The sequence below is a fragment of the Molothrus aeneus genome, chromosome 20 (assembly GCF_037042795.1).
Source record: "Molothrus aeneus isolate 106 chromosome 20, BPBGC_Maene_1.0, whole genome shotgun sequence".
NCBI classification, from domain to species: Eukaryota; Metazoa; Chordata; class Aves; order Passeriformes; family Icteridae; genus Molothrus; species Molothrus aeneus.
In genome coordinates, this window is record NC_089665.1 from 4063060 (window position 1) to 4085311 (window position 22252).

Here is a 22252-nt window from a genome sequence, read left to right on the forward strand (position 1 = left end):
GCTGTGGCTGCCCCGGATCCCTGGCAGTGCCCAAGGCCAGGCTGGACAGGGCTTGGAGCAGCCCGGGACAGGGGAAGGTGTCCCTGCCATGGCAGGGGTGGCACTGGATGAGCTTGAATGTCCCTTCCCGCCCCTGCCCCGGGCGGCAGCGGGGACGGAGCCGCAGCGCGGGGGTCCGGCGGTGCCGGGGCTGCCGAGGGGGCGGCGCTGGCCCCGGGGGAGGCGGGGAGGGAGCGGGGCGGTGCCGGGGCGGGCCCGGCGCCGGGCGGGCGGGCGGAGAGGTGCCGAGGGAGGCATCGCCGTGCGAGCGGCGCCCCGTGTGCCTCCTGCGGCCCCGGCCAGCAGCCCCGGGCCGGGGCATGGAGGCGGCGCACAGCATCCCCGTGCTCGACGTGCTCCGCCGCTTCGGGGTCAGCGAGAGCTGCGGGCTCAGCCCGGAGCAGGTCCGCCGCAACCGGGAGAAGTACGGCCCCAATGGTCAGTGCGGCGCGACGGGATGGGCACGGGATGCGGGGCGGGGGTGGGACGGGGCAGCGCTAACGGGACACCGGCATCCCCGCTGGGACCCTACCGGGACCCTCCCGACCGGGACCGGGATGGGGACCGGGACTGGGACTGAGACCGGGATCCTCCTCGCCGGAATCGGGATGGGGACCGGGATCGGGATGGCGACCGGGGTCCTCCCTACCGATATGTGGACCTGGACCCTCCCTGCCGGGATGGGGATATGGACCGGGATCGGGATGGGTACCGGGATCCTCCCCGCCGGGATCGGGATGGGTACCGGGATCCTCCGCACCGGGATGGGGACCTGGACCGGGATCCTCCCCGCCGGTACCGGCAGGGTCCGGGGTGCTGCCGTGGGTCCCCCCCCGAGCATCCTCCCGGCCCCGGCTGTGCGGAGGATCGCTGGGGATGTGCCGCCGGACACCTGTTGATCAGGGCAATATTTATCGGCTTTAATTAAAGGCTAATTGCTGCGGGTTCGGGCGGCCAGGAACGTCGGCAATTAGCGGGGTGTTAATTCCGCTGGCGGAGTGACAGAAAGCGGGGAGGGACAGCGATATCTCGTTACCAGGAAGGAAAGAGGGGAAGGTCTCGTTGCCTGCGGGTGACCGAGGGAAGCCCCAAAGAGCCGTGAGAGGTGTCCTGGGGGGGATCTCGCTCGCCCCCACCGCAGCCCTGGCTGTGGGTGCTGTGGGACAGGCAGCGGTGGTGGGGACACCGTCCGTGTGTGTCCTGCCCTGCCGGTGTCACACTGACCCGGGGGACCCTCTGCGAGCACCTGGGCATCTTCACGGCGCTGAGAAGGGGAATTTGTAAATGTTTTGAGAGTGCTCAGTGTGCCCAGGAAGGGCTGGCTGGGGTGTCTGCACCTACCCAGGTGATTTTAGGGTGGCTTTGTTCAGGCTGTGACCGAGGTGGATCGTTAGCTCTGCATGGGAAACAGGAGGGGTTAAGGGTGGTTTGCTGCAGTGCTTTGGGGTCGTGAGTCCCTTCTCAAACTTCTGCAGGAGCTCCGTGTATAAAATCTCTCCTGGGTTGGAGCTTGTTGCATCTGCCTTTTGCCCGATCCTCACGGATGAGGCGAAGGGAAGCCTGAGTAGATGCTGGCAGGATTGCTGTCTGCATTTCTGTTTGTTAGGTGGGATCAGAGGGCTGTGACTCCCCCAGCCTTGTGAGCAGCTGTCCTGTGCTGAGCTGTGCTCAGGGCCCCCCATCCCAGCAGTGCTCCCTGTCCCAGGCAGCTTCAGCTCAGTTCCCTGGGCCAGCGTGGTCAGGGCTGCCCTTGGGAGCTCTTGCCATGGAGCACCTGCACAAGCTGCGAGCAATGGAGCATCACACCTGCTCCTGCTAGGCTTGATTTTGGAGAAGGGCAGCTGGGGACCTGTCTGGTTAACTGGGAGGAGCCCCTCTGCTTTGGGGGCTGAAGGCAAAATACATCCTAAATGCAAAATACATCCTTATCAAACAGGCTGGTCTGATCTCAGGGTGCAATTGCAGCCGGTTTCTGGCCCCACAGGAGCATGTGGCTGAGGGGTGGCCTGTGCTGTGCAGCAGGGTGCCACCATGGCCATCACCATCGTGGGGCTCCTGGTGGCTTTGTCCCTCTGCTGTTTGCCCAGGTGAATCATCAGCCCTGAGTCAGGCACGTTGGCTGCTCGGTGGCACCGGGCTCTGCCTTGACAAAGGGAGCTCAGGGCTGTGACGTGGGTGCAGAGCTAAGGGTTAGTGGTGGTAATTAGTTTGCCTTTAATTTTTTTTTCTTTTTTGCTTCCTCCTCTTGCAAGCTGTGGCTCAGTGCTCTCCTCGCTTAGCAGTTTGTTCCCCGTGCACCCCAGCTTTGGGTTTCTCACGGGCTGTTGTTTCACAGGAGCTGCTGACTTTGGGGTGTCCTGTGCCCTTCACCTCCCAAGCACAGCTCTGCAGCTCCTGTACTGCACAGCTTGCAGTGATGTGCCTGAATCTTGAGGGCAGTGACATGGGCAGTGCAACCCTCAGTGAAATGTGGTCGAAGGTTTTCAAGAATTCTGAACTTCTGCAATTTCTGAGCAGTATTTATATTTTTCTCATGGTGCAAATGAGACATAGACAGTTTAGACCAGCTTAAAACCATGCAGATAGGGACCTGTGTGGTTTGTTTGGTTTAAAACCTTAGTTTTAAGCAGAAAGTGGGTTTTTTTTCCAGCATGGTGAGAACTTGCAGGTTGTGTTGTGGCAGCAGGCACCTTCAGGGTCCTGTTCGGGAGAGCTGCTTGGGGTGAGGGTGCCACAAAGGAGCAGCTTGGCACAACGAGCTGGGCTGTATTAAATTGCATTTCAATTTAGGTTTAAATTAAACTCTAGCAGCAGAAGTGTGGGGCAGTTTGGTGACTTGTTTGAGCTTGCACAGAAGGGGAAGAAAAATCTTGTGTGGCTCGAAGTGCAGGGCAGGCCTTGAGCTCCAGCTACTTTCATTTTCGCACCCTCCTGTCTCACATTCATTCATTTCCTTCTGATCTTGAACTTCAAACTGCCAGTGTGGTCGTGAATCACAATCTAAAATACACCATCTCTCTGAAAAACTGCTCCTGACATGCTTCACAGAGCTGCTGGCTGCTGCTTTTTTATTGCATTTAAAAAAATACGAGCTGCAACGAGCTCTGACGTTAAGTGAGAAGCAGCCATCATTGGTGTGACTGATACAAAATTATTTCATTTTTTGGGGGCGGTATTCTTTTGGAGCTTAAAATTGTTGTTTTTTCGGATCCAGGGCTCACAAACACATTTGCAGGAGGAAGCAGAGAGCAATAGTGATTATTTGGTATCTCCAGCTCGTGGCTGGGGAGCCAAGCAGTGTGGTACAGATTACTGGAGTGGAAGGAGATATTTCTCCATTAGGAAGAGCTTGTGTTCTTGTTTCAGCTCTGTCATCAGTGCTGTCAGCATGGCCTTTCATTTGCCAAGGAAACTGGAGAAGCCACAGAACATTTAGGTCTCACCATGGCAATTCTGAATCTCCCAAGTCAATTTTAATTAATGAATGCTTTGGATGTCTCACATGTGCCTGGCAGGTGCTTCCCTATACCTCATCCCATCCACCAGCTTCAAGCTCCACAGGTTGTTTTTTTGTTTTTACCACAAAATTAAAAAAAAAAAAACAAACAACCAAACAAAAATAACCAAATGCACATCTGTTATTTTATAACAGACTGAGCAGGAGGGTACAGGTATGCACCCTTCCTAAATGTAAAACCAGGGGCACAATTTCCCATGAAATTATTTGATTTTTGCCAAGGAAAGACAGATGTAAACAGGAGCTGCTTTGTGGACAGACAAGTGATTTTTCTGTTTTAAATATAGCTCTGATTTATCTCTTCTAAATGGATTTCTGAGTGTAAATGAGCATACATTTCAGGCAGGATATTGCAGGCATTAATGTGTATGCATAATTTTATTTGCTCCATTGGTAACCTAAATGGGCTGTGAATGTCAGCAGAGTCAAACTCAAACTGAGCTTCAGCATAGGGGTGTTTATCTCGTCTTTCATCTCCTCTGACTCTGAAGCAGAAGCTCTGCTGTGGTTGGAAACTCGGCTGGGCAGGACCATCCTGCCTGTGGGCCCTCCTTGGGGCTCACCCATCCTCTTCTTTCGCTGCCCTGCTCTGGGGGTGACCCCATCGTGCTACCCCGTGCTCTGCAGATCCCCTGCCTTGCTGCAGGTGCAATGTGGCTGTGTCTAAGTGTTATTCAAACCTGGTTCAGCTCAAAGCTCACCAGCAAATTTGCTTGTTTTCTCCACCACACCTCCCTGTGTCTCTGCCAGCCTCACTCAGGATGCCCAAATCCTTGTGTGTGTTTTCCCACGTGCGTGCCCAGCCTGCCTGGGCGGGAGGAGGAGACATCCTCGAGCCCAAATCCAGCTGGGCTGTGCTGCTTCTCTCCTCAAACCCACCAAGGCTCTTTCTCGAGGCATGAGCACACATCTGAGCCCCTGTTTTGCTAGAAACACCGTTGATAGCTGATTTATTTGCACCCTTTTCCCGGGATGTGTGTGTCTGCGCCTGCGGCGGGGGCTTGACGTTGAATTCGCTGCTGGCGGTTGCTAACGAGCCAAGGTTATGCTCCAGCTCTCTCTTGACAATAATAAAAAGAAAGAAAAAAAAAGAAATAAAATTTCTATTTCACGCTGAAGTATTTGAGGTGGCAGCAAGAAGAGGAAAAGCAGCATTTTCTGACTCATCAAACTCTGCGCTCTGTTCCTCTGTGCATCGCCCACCTTTCCCACCCCCGAAACACACGCTGAACAGTCTGATTCATAAACATGCTACGGGTTGGGTTTTTTTTTTTTTCTCCTCCTCCAAATCCTTTCCCTGAGGAGACACGCTGAGGCATTCAAACCTTGTGAGTGACTTCAAATTTGGGGAGACACTACACAAAGTTTTCGTAATTGACAGGGAAACTTGGGATTTTCATCTCTGTGCCATCCTCTGAGGTTACCTGCATTCACACCTACCTTTAAAAAACACTGTGAATCAAGAGCAAGGTTCAGAAAAACTGACATCTGCTGTCTAAATGCTGCAGGAACCAGGGAAGGAAGGTTTGCAGAGCCATAAGACAGAAACTTCTGTGGGAGAAGGGATTGTGCCTGCAGGTCTTGTGTTTACCCCTGGGGTTGGTCTGCCTTTGGCACAAGTGTTATTTCATGAGTGTTCTTATTTCATTGCTGGTTTTAAAGCTGGGGGTGGTAGAGCTGGTGCTACAAAACACTGATTTAAGAGGAGCTGGATGCACTGTGGATGCCCAGATACTGGCTTGGGATGTGCTGCTTCCAGTAAGGGGCTGGAATGTGTCCTCCAAAAACACCATTAGGAGCAAAATACCCCCCTTCTCCCAGGGTAATCCTTTTCCCCAGTAACTCAGGTGTCTCTTTTGAAGTCCCTACTTCAGCCAAGAGTATATGGCCATCCTAGAGCCATGCTTGCCATCACCACAAAGTCACACCTCTGCTCTTTGCCATTTCAGCACCATTGGACTTTGTGCATGCTTTAAGCCTTTTCTTACCTCCAGATCTGATTTGAAGTGTTCCATTTCTGTGGTCATCTCCCCCCAGGGTAAATCCCTGAAAAATCCTATTGATAATTATGTTGCAAGTAAGTTTCCCTTTCTAAAGCTTCCCTCAAACCCATTTTTCTTGAGTAAAAAGCCTCACTCCATGCCTGCTGCTGCTGTTGCTTTCTTCCTCCCAAGGAGAATTTTAATTTTTGAGAAGCATCCAAGCTGCTGCCTTTTCACTCTGCATTTGATCTGCTCCTGCAGAAGGGATGGTGTGAGAACAGGAGGCTCCTGGCTGTGGCTTGGCTTTGTCCTGGCACAGCCACAGCCCAGGTGATGCCTCTGGCGTGGTCCCCATGGCACATCCCTGAAGAGGGGCCAGGGGTGCAAATGCTGGCACAAAACAGGGCTGAGCAAGGCTCAGGGCTGGGCAAGGGAGACTTCAAGTGCCTTAAAGCAGGTGGTTGTTGTTTCTGGTGGTGGCAGCAGCTCTCAAGAGCTGATCCTCTCTGCACAAAAGCTCCCTGGAGAGCAGCATTCCCAGGGCTGCCCTGAGATTTGCATCAGGGATCTGAACTGCCCATCAAAGGGCATCAGGAGCCTCACAGGGCTGCTGGCAGCCCCGAGGTGCTTCTGTTTTCACAGCCCTGAAAAATGAGGTGGTTTGATGCTTTTTTGTATGCTCAAACCTCTGGAGGAGCCAGCTTTGATTTTTCTCCCACACACAGCGCTCGCAGAGTCAGTTGGGATGCTGATACCCCTCCAAAATGTTGTTGGGGTTTTTTTTAGGGTTATTTTTTGTGAGCTATGAGCCAGATGCTGAGTGTTTGCATCCTGTGCCCTTTTCCCAGCTGGTGCTTCCCCACTCCTGGGGAAGGGAGCAATGCAGGCAGCCCCTCCTGCTCAGCTGGAGCACCTCGGGATGGAGAAAGAGCTGATGCTGAGGGCACTGGGATGGGTGGGAGGGATGGGTGGAGGAGAAGGGGCCTGTGGTCACTCTGGGTGGGTGGGTGGCAGCAGGACAGAGCTGTCTGGGGGTTCAGTCCAACCCAGTGCAATGTTAACACGCAGAAAACTCAGCAAGGACCAAACCCACGTTGGTGTTGAATGGGGTTGAAGCCCATTCATTATTCTGTATATGATAATATTTTTTTTGGTGGTATTGTTACTCATGATTTTTTTTTTTTTTTTGGTATTTTGGTGTTGGTAGCCCTGGAAGTAGAAAGTACATCAATAACCTATATTTTAAAAAAATCCCCAGTGCTCAGTGGAACTGTTAGTACCAGTTACCTCGCTGCAAAATAGATAGCAGAGATCTGGTGTGGATCTTTTTTTTTTGTATTTCAATGTGGATGGCACTGTAACAAGAAAGTACATCAATAACCTCTATTTTAAAAAAATCCACAGTGCTCAGTGGAGCTGCTGTTGGTGCCAGCTACCTCGCTGCAAAACAGGTAGCAGAGATCTGGGCTGGAAGTGTAGAAATGTTGAAAGAAGCGGAGCCAAACAGCAGCAGAGAAAATTGTGGTTACTCCAGTGTTTCCATGACGTGAGCGAGCACCGGAGGCTGCTCCGTGGGCGCTTAACCCCTGGCGGGCCGGGCTGCAGCAGCGCTGCCTGGAGGCTCCTAATTCCCTTCAGGATTCATGGGATTCATGCTGATGGTCCTCTCCATGACCGCCCTTAGCCATCTCCTGAAAGAAGGGAGGACTCATCTGGGTCCATTGAGATGCTGAGTTAATCCTCAGCAGCGATTAACCTGGTGTCTGTAACCAGCATTTGCTGCTTTGCCGTGGGAACCTCCCGGTTTCTGAGGTTTGGCTGCTCGTTATCACTCCATAAAAACCTTTTCTCTTTCTCACCCGCAGAGGTGGCGAGTGTGAGCTCAGGCTGTGGTTTGGTGGTGATCCCATCTGCCCGGTCCAGCACGTCCCTGGACATTCAGGACATGGGGTGGCATCAGTTTGTGACCTGGGATGGCTCTTGTTAAAGTCCAGATCTACGGTAGTCTTAAACCTAAGTGTCACTGCTCTGATCATCAGAATGCTCCTAAAATTTAAATGCTCAGAAATCTGCTGGATGTGCTGATGCAGGTCCTGCCTTTGTACCCTCTGGTCCTACCTGAACCATATATATCACTTGAGATGATATATACCCTTATATATCCCATTTGAGATTTTATAGTCATGTTTTTCATTTGAGATTCTATATGTGTGTCCCATTTGAGACTACACATATGTGCTCCATTTGAGAGTAACATATTTCCTATCTGAGATTTTTATATCTATGCATAAATATATCTCCCATTTGAGATTGTATATATGTATATAATTTCCCATTTGGGATTATAGATGTATGTCTTATTTGATAACCAAAAATATAACTTATTAACCCACTGATAACATATGTATTATATATATATATATGTATTATATATATAGTATATTTTTAATATATATATCTGTATGTATACATACATATATATAATACATATACAGTGTATATATATGTGTATAATTTCCCATTTGAGATTATAGATGTATGTCTTATTTGATAAGCAACTAGTATAACTTATTAGCCCACTGATAACATATATGTATATCTAAAAATATATTTTATATATATAATATTTATATATATGTATGTATATATATAAAATATATATACAGTATATATATGTGTGTATAATTTCCCATTTGAGATTATAGGTGTATGTCTTATTTGATGACCAACTAATACAACTTATTAACCCACTGATAACATACAAATTATATATAATATATATTATATATTATACATGTTTATATTTATGTATATATACATACATATATAAAAATATATATACAGTATATATATGTGTACAATTTCCCATTTGAGATTATAGATATGTCTTATTTGATAACCAACTAATATAACTTATTAACTCACTGATAACATATAAATTATATATATATTTATATCTATATATATGTATACATATATATATAATATATACAGTATATATATACACAGTATGTGTGTGTATATATATATATGTGTGTATGTATATATGTATATATGTGTGTATATATATATATATATATATATATATATATATATATATAAAATTTCCCCCCCCATACAAACATTTGCAAGTACGTATGGGACACCTTTGAACAAAAGCGCCTTTCTGGAGGAAAGCCGAGGCGAGGCAGTGCAAAGCTGTGTCCCTGTGGGAGCCGGCCGGTCCCTGCAGGAGGGGGAAGCTCCCGGTGCCGGTGTTTGGGGAGGAAATCCGCTCCTCGCTCCGCGTGTCCCCCGTGCCCCTGGGTTCCTGCCCGCGGTATTTTTGCCTCGGGTGTTTCCTGCTCTTGGAGCGCTCCGTGTGTGTCACACCGGGGCGAGGCGGGGAGGATGGCGGAGCGTTCAGTGGATCCGGGCTGGCTTTTCCCTGTCCCTGATCGCGCTCCGCTCACCCGGGGCTCCCCAAAGTCCGCTGTGCCCGGGCTGCCTGGGAAAGCTGTTCCAGTCCCCGCAGCTGCTCCGGGTCCTCCCGGGGTCATGAATGGCCAAAACGCATTTTTTCCTTTGTTTTGTTTTGGTTTTGGGGTTTTTTTCCCGTTGTGTTTCTGGAGAAACCCCCTGGAGCTCTTGCAGAGCTGTCCTCAGAGCAAATGCAAGGCTCCGGATTTTTTGTGTTAGGTGCCTGCTTTATTATACAGGGTAGGTTTAAAAATTAATAACAACAATAATAATAATATAGGGCTAAACAGAAGGCCCACATATTCTATTATTATTATTATTATTATTATTATTATTATTATTATTATTATTATTATTATTATTATTATTATTATTATTATTATTATTATTATTATTATTTTGGGGGTTGTTTGTTTTGTATCTTTCTTTTTCTGGTTTGGAAACAGTTTTCCTTGCATGGGTTGGCGATAAAAATCCCTTGTTTTTTGGAAAGGCTGTGTGGGTGGGGGAGAGTCTCTCCTCTTCTGCTTTCCTTCGAAAGGGGAGTGAAAGCTCAGAGATGCTTGTGGAGGAGCTGGACTGAGCTGAGCTGAACTGGGCAGTGCTGAGCTGAGCTGGGCTGGGCTGGGCTGAACTGGGCTGAGCTGAGCTGAGTTTAGCTGAGCTGAGCTGAAATGAGCTGAGTTTAGCTGAGTTTAGCTGAGCTGAGCTGAAATGAGCTGGGCTGGGCTGAGTTTAGCTGAGCTGGGCTGGGCTGAGCGGTGTCCCGGCTCCGGCAGTGCCCGAATGAATCCCCGGGGCCCGGCTCGCCTGGAGCTTTGCCCAGCAGGAGCCGCCGGGCAGCCGAGGTCGGGATAACCCTCCCCTCACCTGCCTGTCTGCACTTTCCTTTTTCCATTCTGCAGCCTCCCAAGTCAACACAAGGGCTAAATTAAGGAATCTGTGGGGAGCGAGTGGAAAAGTAAAAATGGAAAAGGCTGGCTCAGCAGGGCAGGCGGGAGAGGGGAAGTGATGGAGCTCCGTCCATCCCTGGGCCGTCACAGAGGGTTCCCCTCGGGCCATCCTTGGGGTGTTCTTTGGGGTTTTGCAGTTTTTCTGGGCTTTTCCACGCTTTGAGAGCCAGGGATCTCCTGTGCTCCCCTCCAGAGGGGGTTCCTGCAGTGACCCAGGAGAAGGGGCTGCTCTGCAGCGCTGGTTCAGACCCACTCTGGGGTTCCTCTTCTGTTTATGAAGCCCAATGCAAATTATTCTTCCCTTTTCCACTCAAATATATTTAGATTTCCCTGTATATATATATATACATATATATATATATATATACACAATTTTATCCTTATGCACAAATATATGCTGGTATCATGTTTGTATACATATATGTATAACATTTCATCTTTATAGGCCTTTATAAAGCCTAATTAAAATTATTCTTCCCTTTTCCACTTAAATATATTTAGATTTCCCTATATTTTTTATATATATATATATATATATATATATATATATATATATATATATATTATCCATATGCACAAATATATGTTGGTATCATGTTTGTATACATATATGTATAATATTTCATACATATATGTATAATATTTCATCTTCATAGTCACACCCACAGATATTATGTATATTTGGAAGGTGATTATGAAAAAACCCAAGAAGGGACTCATATTTCCAGGGATCTCCAAGTATCTCATTCCAGGAAAGGAGCTCCTTCAACTACACAGGAATGTGTGATCCTCAGAGAGTTCATCCATGAAAAGCATTAATTGTCCAACTCACCCCTTTTTCCCATCCAGAAAAACAGATCCTTTCTATCCTACAGAAATTTTTTTCTTGTGATATAATCCAAACTAAGGGCCGGGTAGACTTCATTTTCCATGAAAACCCATCCAAGAGGATTGCTGAAAATAGACTGTTCTCTGAGAACAGATACCAGAAAAAGCAAAGGGAGGGGTGGAGGCAGGTCATCTGGGGCAAGGAGTTCTGCAAAATAAATTCATGATTGATAATCTCACTTTGAGTTAAAAGCAGCCCATGTGGATTAAGGGATACATTACCTTGGATGTATTTTATCACCCTGGTTTTATTTATCATGGGAGATGGCTTGGGATGGGATGCCATGTTCAAACTTTGATACTCCCCACAGGTTTGCCATGACAGAAACATTTCCTCCAGAAAACAAACAAATGGAAAAAAGACTCCAACCCAACTCCCTCCAGACCACAGCACATGGAGGATGGAGCTGGAACCATTCAGCCCCGAGCTTGGGGCAGGGAATTTTTCCACCCCATGTTCACAGTCTGGGTGTTCATGATCCAGAAATGCACAGTTTGGGCCCTGGGGCTTGGCTGCAGGCAGCAGCAGGATTGATTAAAACATATGAATTAAAAGATAGCAATTAAAACAAACAGCAGCATTTGGAGGGGTCAGGGTGAGCAGGTTCCTCATCTTGGCAGGGAAGGGGAAAAGATGCAGTTTGGATTTAAAAGCAATATCCCATAGTTCTTATTGGGTTTTGGTTTGGTTTTGGGTGGGGTTTTTTTTTGTTTTGTTTGTTTTTTTTGGGTTTTGTTTTTTCTTTCTTTTTTAAATGGACACTGCAGGTTTGAGGGTCTGTTTCAGTAACTTTACTTACCTTTGCAATGTAATTTATTATTTCTGTTTCTTACTTATTTTCATTACTTATTGGTATATTTTCCAAGGCATACAAATGTGATATCCTTAATGGTTGCTCACAGCCTCATGGAAGTTGCTTGTCTCAGTGTAGAGGGATGTTGGAGCTGGTCCTTGGGGAGGGAGTTCTGCTTGTCCCCCACTGAGCACAGCAGCATTTGCTGTGTTCTGAGCAGCATCTCTCCTCCAGAATCAAACACATCCCTTTGGAAAAATTCATCCTAGTTTCATTTTCTTACCTGGAGTCTTTTCAGTTCAAATATTTTTTGGAAAAATAGGATTTTTCTTAAATCCTTTGGGATTTTTAGGGAAAAAAGTCCCAAACACGGACCCACCTTGTTGTTTTCCAATTCTTGCAGGATTCATCTGAAAGGCTCAGCCCAATTTTGGCTCCTCCCCTGGGGTGTTTGAAGGTGCTGGGCTCTCTGTGGGCTGACCTGGCAGTGGGGGCATCACTGGGGCTCCTGGCACTGCCACCTCTGCAGCTCCTGCGCTTGGTTTCCTAAACTGCTGCCCAGCACTGCCAGGAAAATCACAGTTATTGAGTTTTCTCACTGGGTGTTGGAGCTGCTGCAAGTGAACAAAGTTTGTCCAGTGTGCCTGGAGGGGGCACAGACCCCCCTTTGCTCTGCCCCTGGCCTGGCTGGCACTTTCTGGTCACTCTGCTGGGTCTGGGGGTGGCTCTGGGGGCAGGGAGCATCTCAGGGACGTGGGGAACAGCCAAGGGCTGCAGCAGAGCCCAAAACAATGAGACAAAGATTCCCTATTTACCTAACACTTAGCTGAAGAATTAGGTTTAGGGTGATAAATGGGGAAATAAAATGATATTTCCAGGGTGGAAGAAGAGAATGGATTGAGGTTGCAGCATGTGCCTTGGTTGGGGTTGTGGTAATTTTGGCAGAGGGTTCCCAGGTGAGGCAGAGTCACTCCCTTGCCTTTCCCTGCAGTGATGGAAAGGGTCTGCTTGAAACAGAGGTAGGAAGAAGCAAAAAATACCCAACATGACCCCAAAACTAAAAAAATTCATGGAACCTTTAGCTTTATTTTCTTCAGCTCCTGTAGTGGTTGTGGGGTTTTTGGTTTGTTTTCTCCTTTTTCCAAAACCGTTACTATTTCAATGCCGATTCTTAGCTTTTCCACCCAGGAGCCGGAGCTGGAAATTCTTTCCACTGCGTTGGTGCAGGAGGGAACAAACTGCTGCTTTTAGTTTGCTCAAATAATCCATCCCTGGCTGGAGCCATGGGTTTCCTCCTTCCCACTCCCTCCCACTCCCAGAGCAATCCCAGGATCTGCTGGGGGTGCTGATGGGGACAGGGCTGAGGGGATGTGGCTTCCAACCCCATTTCCCTGAGGTTTTTCCTTTAAATGTCTCCAAGACTTTATTCTTGCAAACACCACGTGGGCACTGGAGGGGCAAGCCCAAGTGGCTTTTCACAGCAAAATGGGCAAAATCTTCTGTCCTTGTGTTCCTGGCATTGAGGAAGGGAGGTGGGATATTGGCAAGGAACCAATTTGTTTTTCTGTGGCATGGGAGGAAGATGCTCAGGGCTGGGCAGGGCTCATGGGCCCCCCTGAACTGCAGTGAGGGGAATCTTGTGCTGCCCAGCATTTTGGGGATGAGCCATTTCCAAGAATAAAGGAAGGGAAGTTTAAAGTGGGGTGGGTGAGGCTTTCCTTATTTATTTCACACTGCTTCTTGGACCATTGGTCAGATGCCACACTCCCTCCTCCATTCCTGTTTCCCTGTCCCTGGACAGTGGGACATGGGGGTGGTGGCTTCTCCTTCAGCACAGGGATGTCACTTTTGATTTTCTGGGGGGGAGGAGATAGCACAGGGCTGGGTTTGCTGGTGCTTTGGTGGTCTTGGGGGGCACATCCAGGATAACTGCATTTCCTAGTCCCTGACCTGCTGAGATCAGCTCAGCTGGCCAAAAAAGGAACCAATGAGCTTTCAGCTTTCCCCTCTGACTGAGCAGTGGGTGCCTGGTGTCCCCACTCTCACTGGGACCCCATCACTGTCCTGGGGGGATTGATGGTGCTGGGCAGGGTTCAGAACCTGTGAGTCTGAGGGTGGGATGAGCAGCTGGTCTGGAGCTCTGTCTGCCCCAGCAAGCCTTGTGACCCAAACCAGAAATTTTTGGGGCTGAATTTTTTGCCAGCCATTGACGGAGTCCAGGTGCCAGTGAGGAAAGCGGTTGGATCATTTTACCCTAAAGCATTGCCTGGAAAACAGCAAGGATGTTTTTGGCCCTTAAACCTCTGCTTATCCCTCCTCATGTGCTACTCACCCATCCCCAGCTGCTGCCTTCCCCAGCTGGGCTGAATTTGCTTATTTTTGGGGCAGGGGATCCCCCAGCCAGGAGGGTTCTGGGCTTTTGCAAAGTGCAGGGCAGGGCTGGAGCAGGGGTGAACGCTGGGGAATGACAGGAACAGCAAAGCAGTGGTGTTTGCCATGGGAGGGGGGTTGTATCTTGTTTATTTGATCTTTCTGATGCCTTTTGAAGCAGCCCTGAATGAGTGGCTGTCGCTGGTGTGAGCAAACCTCACCTGGCACACAGGAAAAAGCAGCTGTGAGGCGATAGGCAAATAAGGGCTGGGGCTGGAGGGCTCCCCACCCAGGGCACACCCAGAGCCACCACAGCAGGAAACCACCCCTGGCTTTGGGAGCAGCTCCTTGGGGGTGTTGGAGGACAGGGGAAGGGCTGAATTCCCTGGGATTGTCCCCAGTTGTGGTACAAAGCAGGGCTTGGCTTGGCTTGGCTGTGGCATCTCCCAAGGATGGGGATGGGTGCCCCATCCCTGGAAGTGTTCAAGGCAGCTTGGACAGGGCTTGGAGCAACCTGGGATGGTGGAAGGTGTCCCTGGCCAAAGCAGGGGGTTGGAACAAGATGATCTTTAAGTTCTCTTTCAACCCAAACCAGTCTGTGATTCTGTGCCCCCAGTGCTGTGCCTGTACCCCTGAGGTGGTTTTTAATGCAGGGTTATTGCCTGTGCTCCTTGGCTGGCAGGGGCTCAGCACAGCTGGAAATGCTGCTGGCTGCAGGCCTGGGGGCTCTCCCTGCAGCTGTGCCCCCCCAGGGCCGGGGTTTCCATGCTGGGTGGTCAGAGCCAGTGCCCCCCATGCCAAGGGGGTGCCCCAGGACAGCCCCTCACCCTGCTGGGTCTTGGGGGGCTGCCTGCCTGAGGGGTTTAACCTTTGGGGCTTTTCTGGGGAAAGGCTAAGTGAGCTTTGTGGGGTGTGTGCCCCCACATTGGTGCAGTAGCATGTGGGGATCACAGAGTCACAGAATGATGAGGTTGGAAGAGACCTCCGACATCACTGAGCCCAACACCTCAACCAGACTGTAGCACCCAGTGCCATGTCCAGGCTTTCTTTAAACACATCCAGAGATGGTGATTCCAGCACCTCCCTGGGCAGAGCATTCCAGTGCTTTATTATTCTTTTGGTGAAAAATTTCTTCCTAATATCCAACCTATACCTTCCCTGCCATATCTTGAGACTGTGTCCTCTGCCTCTGTCAGAGACCGACCCCACCTGTCTCCAACCTCCCTTCAGGATAACTGCATTTCCTAGTCCCTGACCTGCTGAGGTCAGCTCAGCTGGCCAAAATAGGAACAAATGAGCTTTCAGCTTTCCCCTCTGACTGAGCAGTGGGTGCCTGGTGCCCCCAGCTCTCCACTGGGACCCCATCACTGTCCTGGGGGGATTGATGGTGCTGGGCTGGGTTCAGAACCTGTGAGTCTGAGGGTGGGAGTTGTAGAGAGCAATAAGGTCCCCCCTAAGCCTCCTCTTCTCCAGGCTAAACAGCCCCAGCTCCTTCAAACGTGGGATGTGGGGGCAGAGGCTGAAGCAGGCAGGGTCCCTTTAGCTGCACCCTGAGGGGGCCACTGTGCCTGAGCAGAGCCACCCCCTGCCCTGGCACAGGGGGCAGGGCCAGCTCCAGGGATGCTGTGGTGCTCAGGAGCTGTGCAGAAAGGGAAGTTGTAAGAGCCTAAATGAGAGATGTGGGACTCGAGGCAGTCTCCAAAATGCAGTTTATTGTATCCAAGGTGTTCCAGCAGTCCAGGGTTGTGGGTGACAGAGCTGTGCCCACAGCTGTCAGCTCCAGCTGCAGGCAGGCCCTGAGACCCTGAGTTTAGGTTACATTGCATTATAGACTTTTCTTTTGGTTACAATGCATTATAGACTTTTCTTTGCTGAGCATCTTAACACAGTAGAACCAATCTGTACCTTAACTATTATCTACAGCCTATCATAACTACCATAATTACCATATTCATGTTACTGTTCTCCAATCACTAAAAGTTGGTACATTACAGTTTAAGCTAGAAGTTGTGTTTCAGTTTTGTTGCAGTGGGAAATTCTGAGACCTTTTTTCTACTTTGCTGCCTTGTTTGCCTGTGCTGTCCTTTCTGCTTGGTAAAAACATTTTCTTGTTTGGGGTGGGTTTATCCTTTGCTCTAAGTCATAAAACCCCTTCTAACTAACACAGCCTTTGCCTCCTTGGTTACCCAGTGAGACTGGCTCAGCAATTCTTTTCTTCTATATCAAAACTTGCTTCCAACTCTATTCCTTCATCAGACTCCACATTTAAAAATCTTTCTGCTAAGCATCTGTGAGACTTTCTTGTCAAACTTTCATCCTTCCCAACAGGAAGTGGTGTGGGTGAGTTAAGTCATGCACAGCCAGGCACTTGGATCACTGAGTTTTGTCCTCTGGGAGCATTAGCACCATCAGGCTTTGAGTGTTTGCATGCAGATAACGCTGAAACACCCAGGCACACAGCTCCCAAACGCTGCTTTTCACACCTCTCACCTCGAGGGTGAGGAGCAGCCCCGCTCTCCATCCTCAGGTGGGATTTATGGGCTGTGTGAGTTAAAACACCCCAGCAAAGCCTGTCCCCAGCAGTTTTGGGGAGTGGAGGTGTGCAGTGCTGGCTGTCAGCAGGGCTGAGGCAGAGCAGACATCCCTGCAGCCAGCCCTGGGAAAGGCAGCCAGTTAAAATAACAGTTTATCCTGCCTGCTGTCTTGTGGGATGGTGGAAGGATCCCAGAGCAGCCCTGCCTGGGCTCCTGCTTTGTGTCACAGGACAGGAGCTGCTCTCCCAGCTGGGGTTGTTTCAGGGTTTTCTTGCCCTTTCACTGCTACTTTACTGCCTGTCAGCAGAGTCCAAAGGAATTGGATGCATCCCTTATTTTGCACATTCATTTCCCCTTCCCTGCATAAGGGAAAAGATATTAAAGGCAGGGAAGAAAAAGTGATTACAACATAGAAATATAGCTTGAATTAAGTTATTTAGAGCAGAAAGCTGGGCCTGGATGTGATGCTCATCATTACCCTCCCAGAGGGCATCATGCTCTTCCCACATCATTTGGGGGCAGAAGGGTTTCCCATGAGGGAAATCTGATTATATCCCAGGGAAGCTCCTGAAATGGTGAGGGAAAATGGAATTTCAGGATGTTTGCTGTTGTGGATTGCACCCTGAACTCGAATGTGCACCAGGGGTTGCTTTGTCACGTGCTGGCCTCTGAGATGTCACCTTGTTCCTCACTTCCCCCAAAGCAGAGTGGCATCAGTGCAGGATGGAGAAACACCAGCTGTGCAGGGATGTGCTCCAGGGCTTTTTTTGCTCCTGTTACAGCAGGAAAAGCTCAAACATTTCCCTGAAGCTCCCCCAGTGCCAGCCTGTCCTGGTGTGTGTTTGCTCTGGCCAGGAGAGCGGGGCTGTCGTGGACATCTTTTATGGAAAATCCTTTCTTTAGGATTTTTCCTCCTGAGAAGCTGAGAGGCCTCAGGAACAAAATGTAACCAATGGTTATCTGCTGCTGTGGAATGCAACAGGTGCATCTGGGATTGGTCTCATGTTGGTTGTTTGTAATTAATGGCCAATCACAGTGAGCTAGCTTGGATTCTCTGTCTGAGACAGAAGCTTTTGTTATCATTCCTTCTTATTCTATTCTTAGCTTAGCCAGCCTTCTGATGAAATCCTTTCTTCTATTCTTTTAGTATAGTTTTAATAGAATATATATCATAAAATAATAAATCAAGCCTTCTGAAACAGGGAGACAGATCCTCATCTCTTCCCTCACCCTGAGGCCCCTGTGAAGTGAACACCCTCACAGGGGCTGTCCCAGAGGCCTGGGCAGTGCCTGTGCTGTGCTCCTGGGTGGCACCACTGTTTATTTACCTTTTCATCACCTGGCTGCCGTGCCCTGCCATGCTGCAGGCGCCAGCTGTGGGCTGCCTGCCCTGTTTGAGTTGGCAGGAGCTGGAGATTCACCTCCTGCTGGAGCAGCCCGACGCCAGCCCCACGGCTCTCAGGGTGCCCGGGCTCCTTGCACGCCCTTGGAGCATCTTGTGTGGATATTTTGCAGCCTGGTATGGGCCAAACATCACCACAGATGTGGTGGCACAGCAAGGAGAGATGTCATGATGTGACAAGCTCAGAGCAAGTTGCAAATGCTCAGCATCCCTGGAGCTGTGGATGTGTCCCTGCAAGGCAAAGCCCTCAGAGGTGGTGGTGGTGCCTTAACCCCGAGGGGACAGTGCTCTTTTGGTGGTGGGAATGGCTCTGTGACAGCTGAATTTGCTTAATTTGACTGAATTTGCTTATTTTTGGGGCAGTGGATCCCCCAGCCAGGAGGGTTCTGAGCTTTTGCAAAGTGCAGGGCAGGGCTGGAGCAGGGGTGAACTCTGGGGAATGACAGGAACAGCAAAGCAGTGGTGTTTGCCATGGGAGGGGGGTTGTATCTTGTTTATTTGATCTTTCTGATGCCTTTTGAAGCAGCCCTGAATGAGTGGCTGTCGCTGGTGTGAGCAAACCTCACCTGGCACACAGGAAAAAGCAGCTGTGAGGGGATATCTCCACTTTCCTGGCTCTGCTCTCCAAAGCTGCCATGCAGGAGAGCAGGAGCAGAGGAGCCACAGATGTGCCCACAAGCTGCAGGTCCTGTGGTGGGGCTGCTCAGCTGGGGAGGCTGGGTATTTGTGGTGCATGTGGGTGACCCATTTTGGGATTCTCTGAGCCACCATTGCCCCTTTCCACCCTTGGCGGTGTCACTGCATTTGTGTTCTGGCTGGGAGCTCCTGCCCAGGGCTGGATTTCTGTGCTGAGCCACCCTTCAAAAGGGTTATTGGGGGGGTTAAAGGGGCTATTCAGGTGCCAGCCAGGAGTTTCCATTTCAGCCTGTTTGCACTCACCATGTTGTCCCAAGGCAATGACAGATTTGGGATTTTCCTGGTCCCCTGCCTGTGGTGGGTTTCCCTGCAGGATGGGACATAGCAGCACTGCTGGTGCCATGGGGCTGACTCACACAGAACTTGGGGCTTGGGGAGTACCAAACCCTCTTATTTCTAGTAAGACTTTGGATGTGACAGGAAGAAGCTCCAGCCCCAAATTTTCCTGTTTTCCAGTGTGTTTTTATCAGTTCACACCCAAAAATATGGGCTTATTGTGACTTTCAGCCCTTTTTCTCTGGGTGTTTGGTGCTGAGCTGCCACTTGAAGAGTGCAGGAAGGAGTCACTGGCAGCAGGAGCTGCCTGTATCAAACTGGGGGGTTTGGGAGGTGCCTGCAGCAGCACTGCTGTGTTTGAGGTCTGGTGACAGGAGGCAGTGTCACTGTGCCACCGCAGGCTTTCAGCTGCCTGCCCCTGTGTGCGTTTCCTGAGTTCACAGAAACCCCTTTTGGTGAACTTTCATCAAGATCTCATGCAAAGCCCCAGGCCTGTGAAGGTGCTGCTGCCACTCTTCGTGCAAACTCAGTGTGGGACAGCACTGAGAGCCCTGGGCTGTTCCAGGTGGCTGCTCTGGGTGGAAAGTCAGGCTGAGCCAGGACCTGGGGGAGCCCCAGCTGCCTCCCCCAGGGCACCTGCCTGCCCTCAGCCCTCTTGCACCCCTTAAAGTGCAGTCTGGGTGGAAATAGCAGCAGCAGATCTCTTCTGCTTTTAATTCTGGAGGCTCTCTGGGCTGGGGAGAGGAAGCTGGGGGTGGAGAGGAGCTGGCTGTGAGAGGGCAGGAGCCACTTTGCTCTGACACGCTCTGGAGAGTGACTTGAAACACTAAAGGTGCTCCAAGATTATTTTTTTTTTTTTTTTGCTATAAAAATAATTATAGGCATTGTGTGCTGCTCTGTGTCTCACAGTGGCAGGGATCAGAGCAGCCTGACCCAGGGGAATGTGGGTTTAGAACAGCTCATGGTGGGTGTGTCTGTGAGGACTGAGGACCTGGTACAGTTTGAAGCATGAGCACATTCAGGCTTCTTGTTTTCACTGGTTGGTTTGGTGAAGGTAGGTTTGGTTTGGGGTTTTTTTTTCATTCCTCTGAATGAAAATAGGTGATGGAAAACAGATGAGCAGGTTTCACTTCCTGCTTTCACTTGGGGCTCCAGGCTGGGGGTGTTTGCAGACAGCCACAGTGCTGGGGCATCAGTGTCTGCCTCAGGCTGGTTCCTCTTGGACTCATCTGGTCCCTTATTCCCTCCAGAAACACAAGGAGTTGGAGAAACATCTTGTTTTATCATAGAATTAAGTTAACCTCTAAGTTCATTGAGTCTAACTGTTAACCCAGAGCTGTCAGGGGTTTCTTGTCAGCTCCATGGGGTGCAGAAGAGCCCTGAGAGATCTGGGGAGAAGAGAAGGCTCTGGGGACACCTCAGAGCCCTTCCAGTGCCTAAAAGGGCCACAAGAGAGCTGGAGAGGGGCTTTGGATAAGGGATGGAGTGACAGGATAAGGGAAATGGCTTCCCACTGACAGAGAGTATGGTCAGATGGGACATGGGAAGGAATTCTTTGCTGTGAGGATGAGGAGGGGCTGGCACAGGTTACCCTGAAAAGCTGTGGCTGGAAGCATCCTGAAAAGCATCCCTGGAAGTGTCCAAGACCAGGCTGGACAGGGCTTGGAGCAACCTGGTCAAGTGGAAGGTGTCCCTGCCACGGCAGGGGGTGGAACAAGGTGAACTTTAAGGTCCCTTTCAACCCAAACCACTCTGGAATTCTGATGGGGGCAAGTGGAGACAAGCACCCATGAGCCCCCAAAATCAGGGGAGTCCCTCCTGAGCCCTCCCTGGGTTCCTCCCTGGTCACTCCTGAGCCCTCCCTGGATGAGGACCTCACAGTCCTGGGCCCAGCCTTGCCCACAGCAGGGCCAGCTCCCCCCTTGCTGCCCAGGAGCAGGAGGATTCCCTTGGAGGGAACCAGGGTTTGAGCACTGATGCCTTTTGAGACCTAAAAACAGAGGCCAGATAAAATTAAGAGAATAAAAAGCAGTTTATTTGTATTTATTGAAGGGCCTTCAGGTATATTTAGGGCAGATGAGGCCCTCCAGGGGCTACACCCAAAATGGACAGCGGGTCACAGGTTTTCATATTTTTATAAATTTGGTCCATTTGCATATTGGGGGTTAATCTTGCAATTACAGCTTCAGGTAATTAAGTAATTTATCCCAGGTTTGCTCCCCCCAAATCACTTTTGTTCCCATCTCTTGGGGCCTGAGGCAGTGAGGGAATCCTTGATTCCCAGGCCTAGAGAGGAATTGCTTTGTCTGACCAAAATGGGAAAGCTGTAGCTAACACTCTCTATGGAGTTTGGACTAAACACTAAAGAATTGCAGGATTAGAAATATTTTGAAAATATAAATGCTCAAATCTTAGGGAATCACATTGTCCAGTGGTCGTGGGACCCATGGCTGCACACGAAGGTCGCAGTCACCTCCTGGGGATGTGGGAATCCTGGGCAATCTGGGGTGGGTTCTTGGGAGCCCCTGGGTTTCTCTGAGGTTCTGCAGGTGCCTGGGCTTGGGTTTGGCTGGCAGCAGTGTGGATGGAAGCTCTGCACCCCCTGGGTGGCTTCAGGAGGACAGCTTGGAGCAGCTGAGCATCGCCCTTGGATTTGTTTCCTAGAGCGCTCCAGGCTGTAAAGTACAACAGATTAATAGGAAATATGGTCTGAAAGTTACAGTCCCCAGTGGGGCTGTATTGGGTTTCTGGCAGGGCATTTTATGGGATGGTTGCACTTCTGTGTCTTGGATTTGGAGAGGGCAGCTCCTGAGGAATATTTTTTTAGGCAGGCTGAGTGTAGGAACAAATGCTGCTGGAGCCACTTGCAGCAGGGAAATGAAATTTCCAGGGCTGCTCCCTTGGTGTTGGACTGAGAAGTTTGAGGACAAGCTGCCTTGATGTGGGAATTTGTGCAGAAAAATTTGCATTTTGGGATGCTGAGTGAGGCATAAGGGAAGGGATTTCTAGCCTGGGTCCAAATCACTAATGATCTTTTCATTTTTATCATTTGTTGCTGTATTGTGCTCCTTGGGCTGTCGATGAAAACCCACAGAGCTCCCTGCAGAAGAAGGTAAGTCATGGGCTGGAGGTGGCAGTGCATGCCTTGAGTCTGGGTGGAGTGTGCTGGGGACAAGGCAGAGGGAATCTTTGGGGTCTTTTAATCTTGGTTTTAATCTTGGTCTTTTAATCTGAGCCCAGAGAAAGCAGGGCTGACAGTAGAGCTTCCTGTGGTGGTGAGGCTACTTCTGTGAATAGAAACACAGAGGATTTTTAAAACCAGACCCAGTAAAAGCAGGGCAG

The 22252-nt window shown here is 49.7% G+C and overlaps 1 protein-coding gene across 1 annotated transcript in view; it reads left to right on the forward strand.

Moving 5' to 3' along the window:
- Nucleotides 1–291: 291 nt before the first annotated feature.
- Nucleotides 292–22252, forward strand: part of ATP2A3 (ATPase sarcoplasmic/endoplasmic reticulum Ca2+ transporting 3) — a 61093-nt gene continuing 39132 nt past the window's right edge. The window contains exons 1-2 of the mRNA XM_066563244.1: nucleotides 292–477; nucleotides 22005–22022. Of these exons, the coding sequence (XP_066419341.1) occupies nucleotides 360–477; nucleotides 22005–22022 (136 nt within the window). The 5' untranslated portion in view covers nucleotides 292–359. The remainder of the gene's footprint in view (nucleotides 478–22004; nucleotides 22023–22252) is intronic.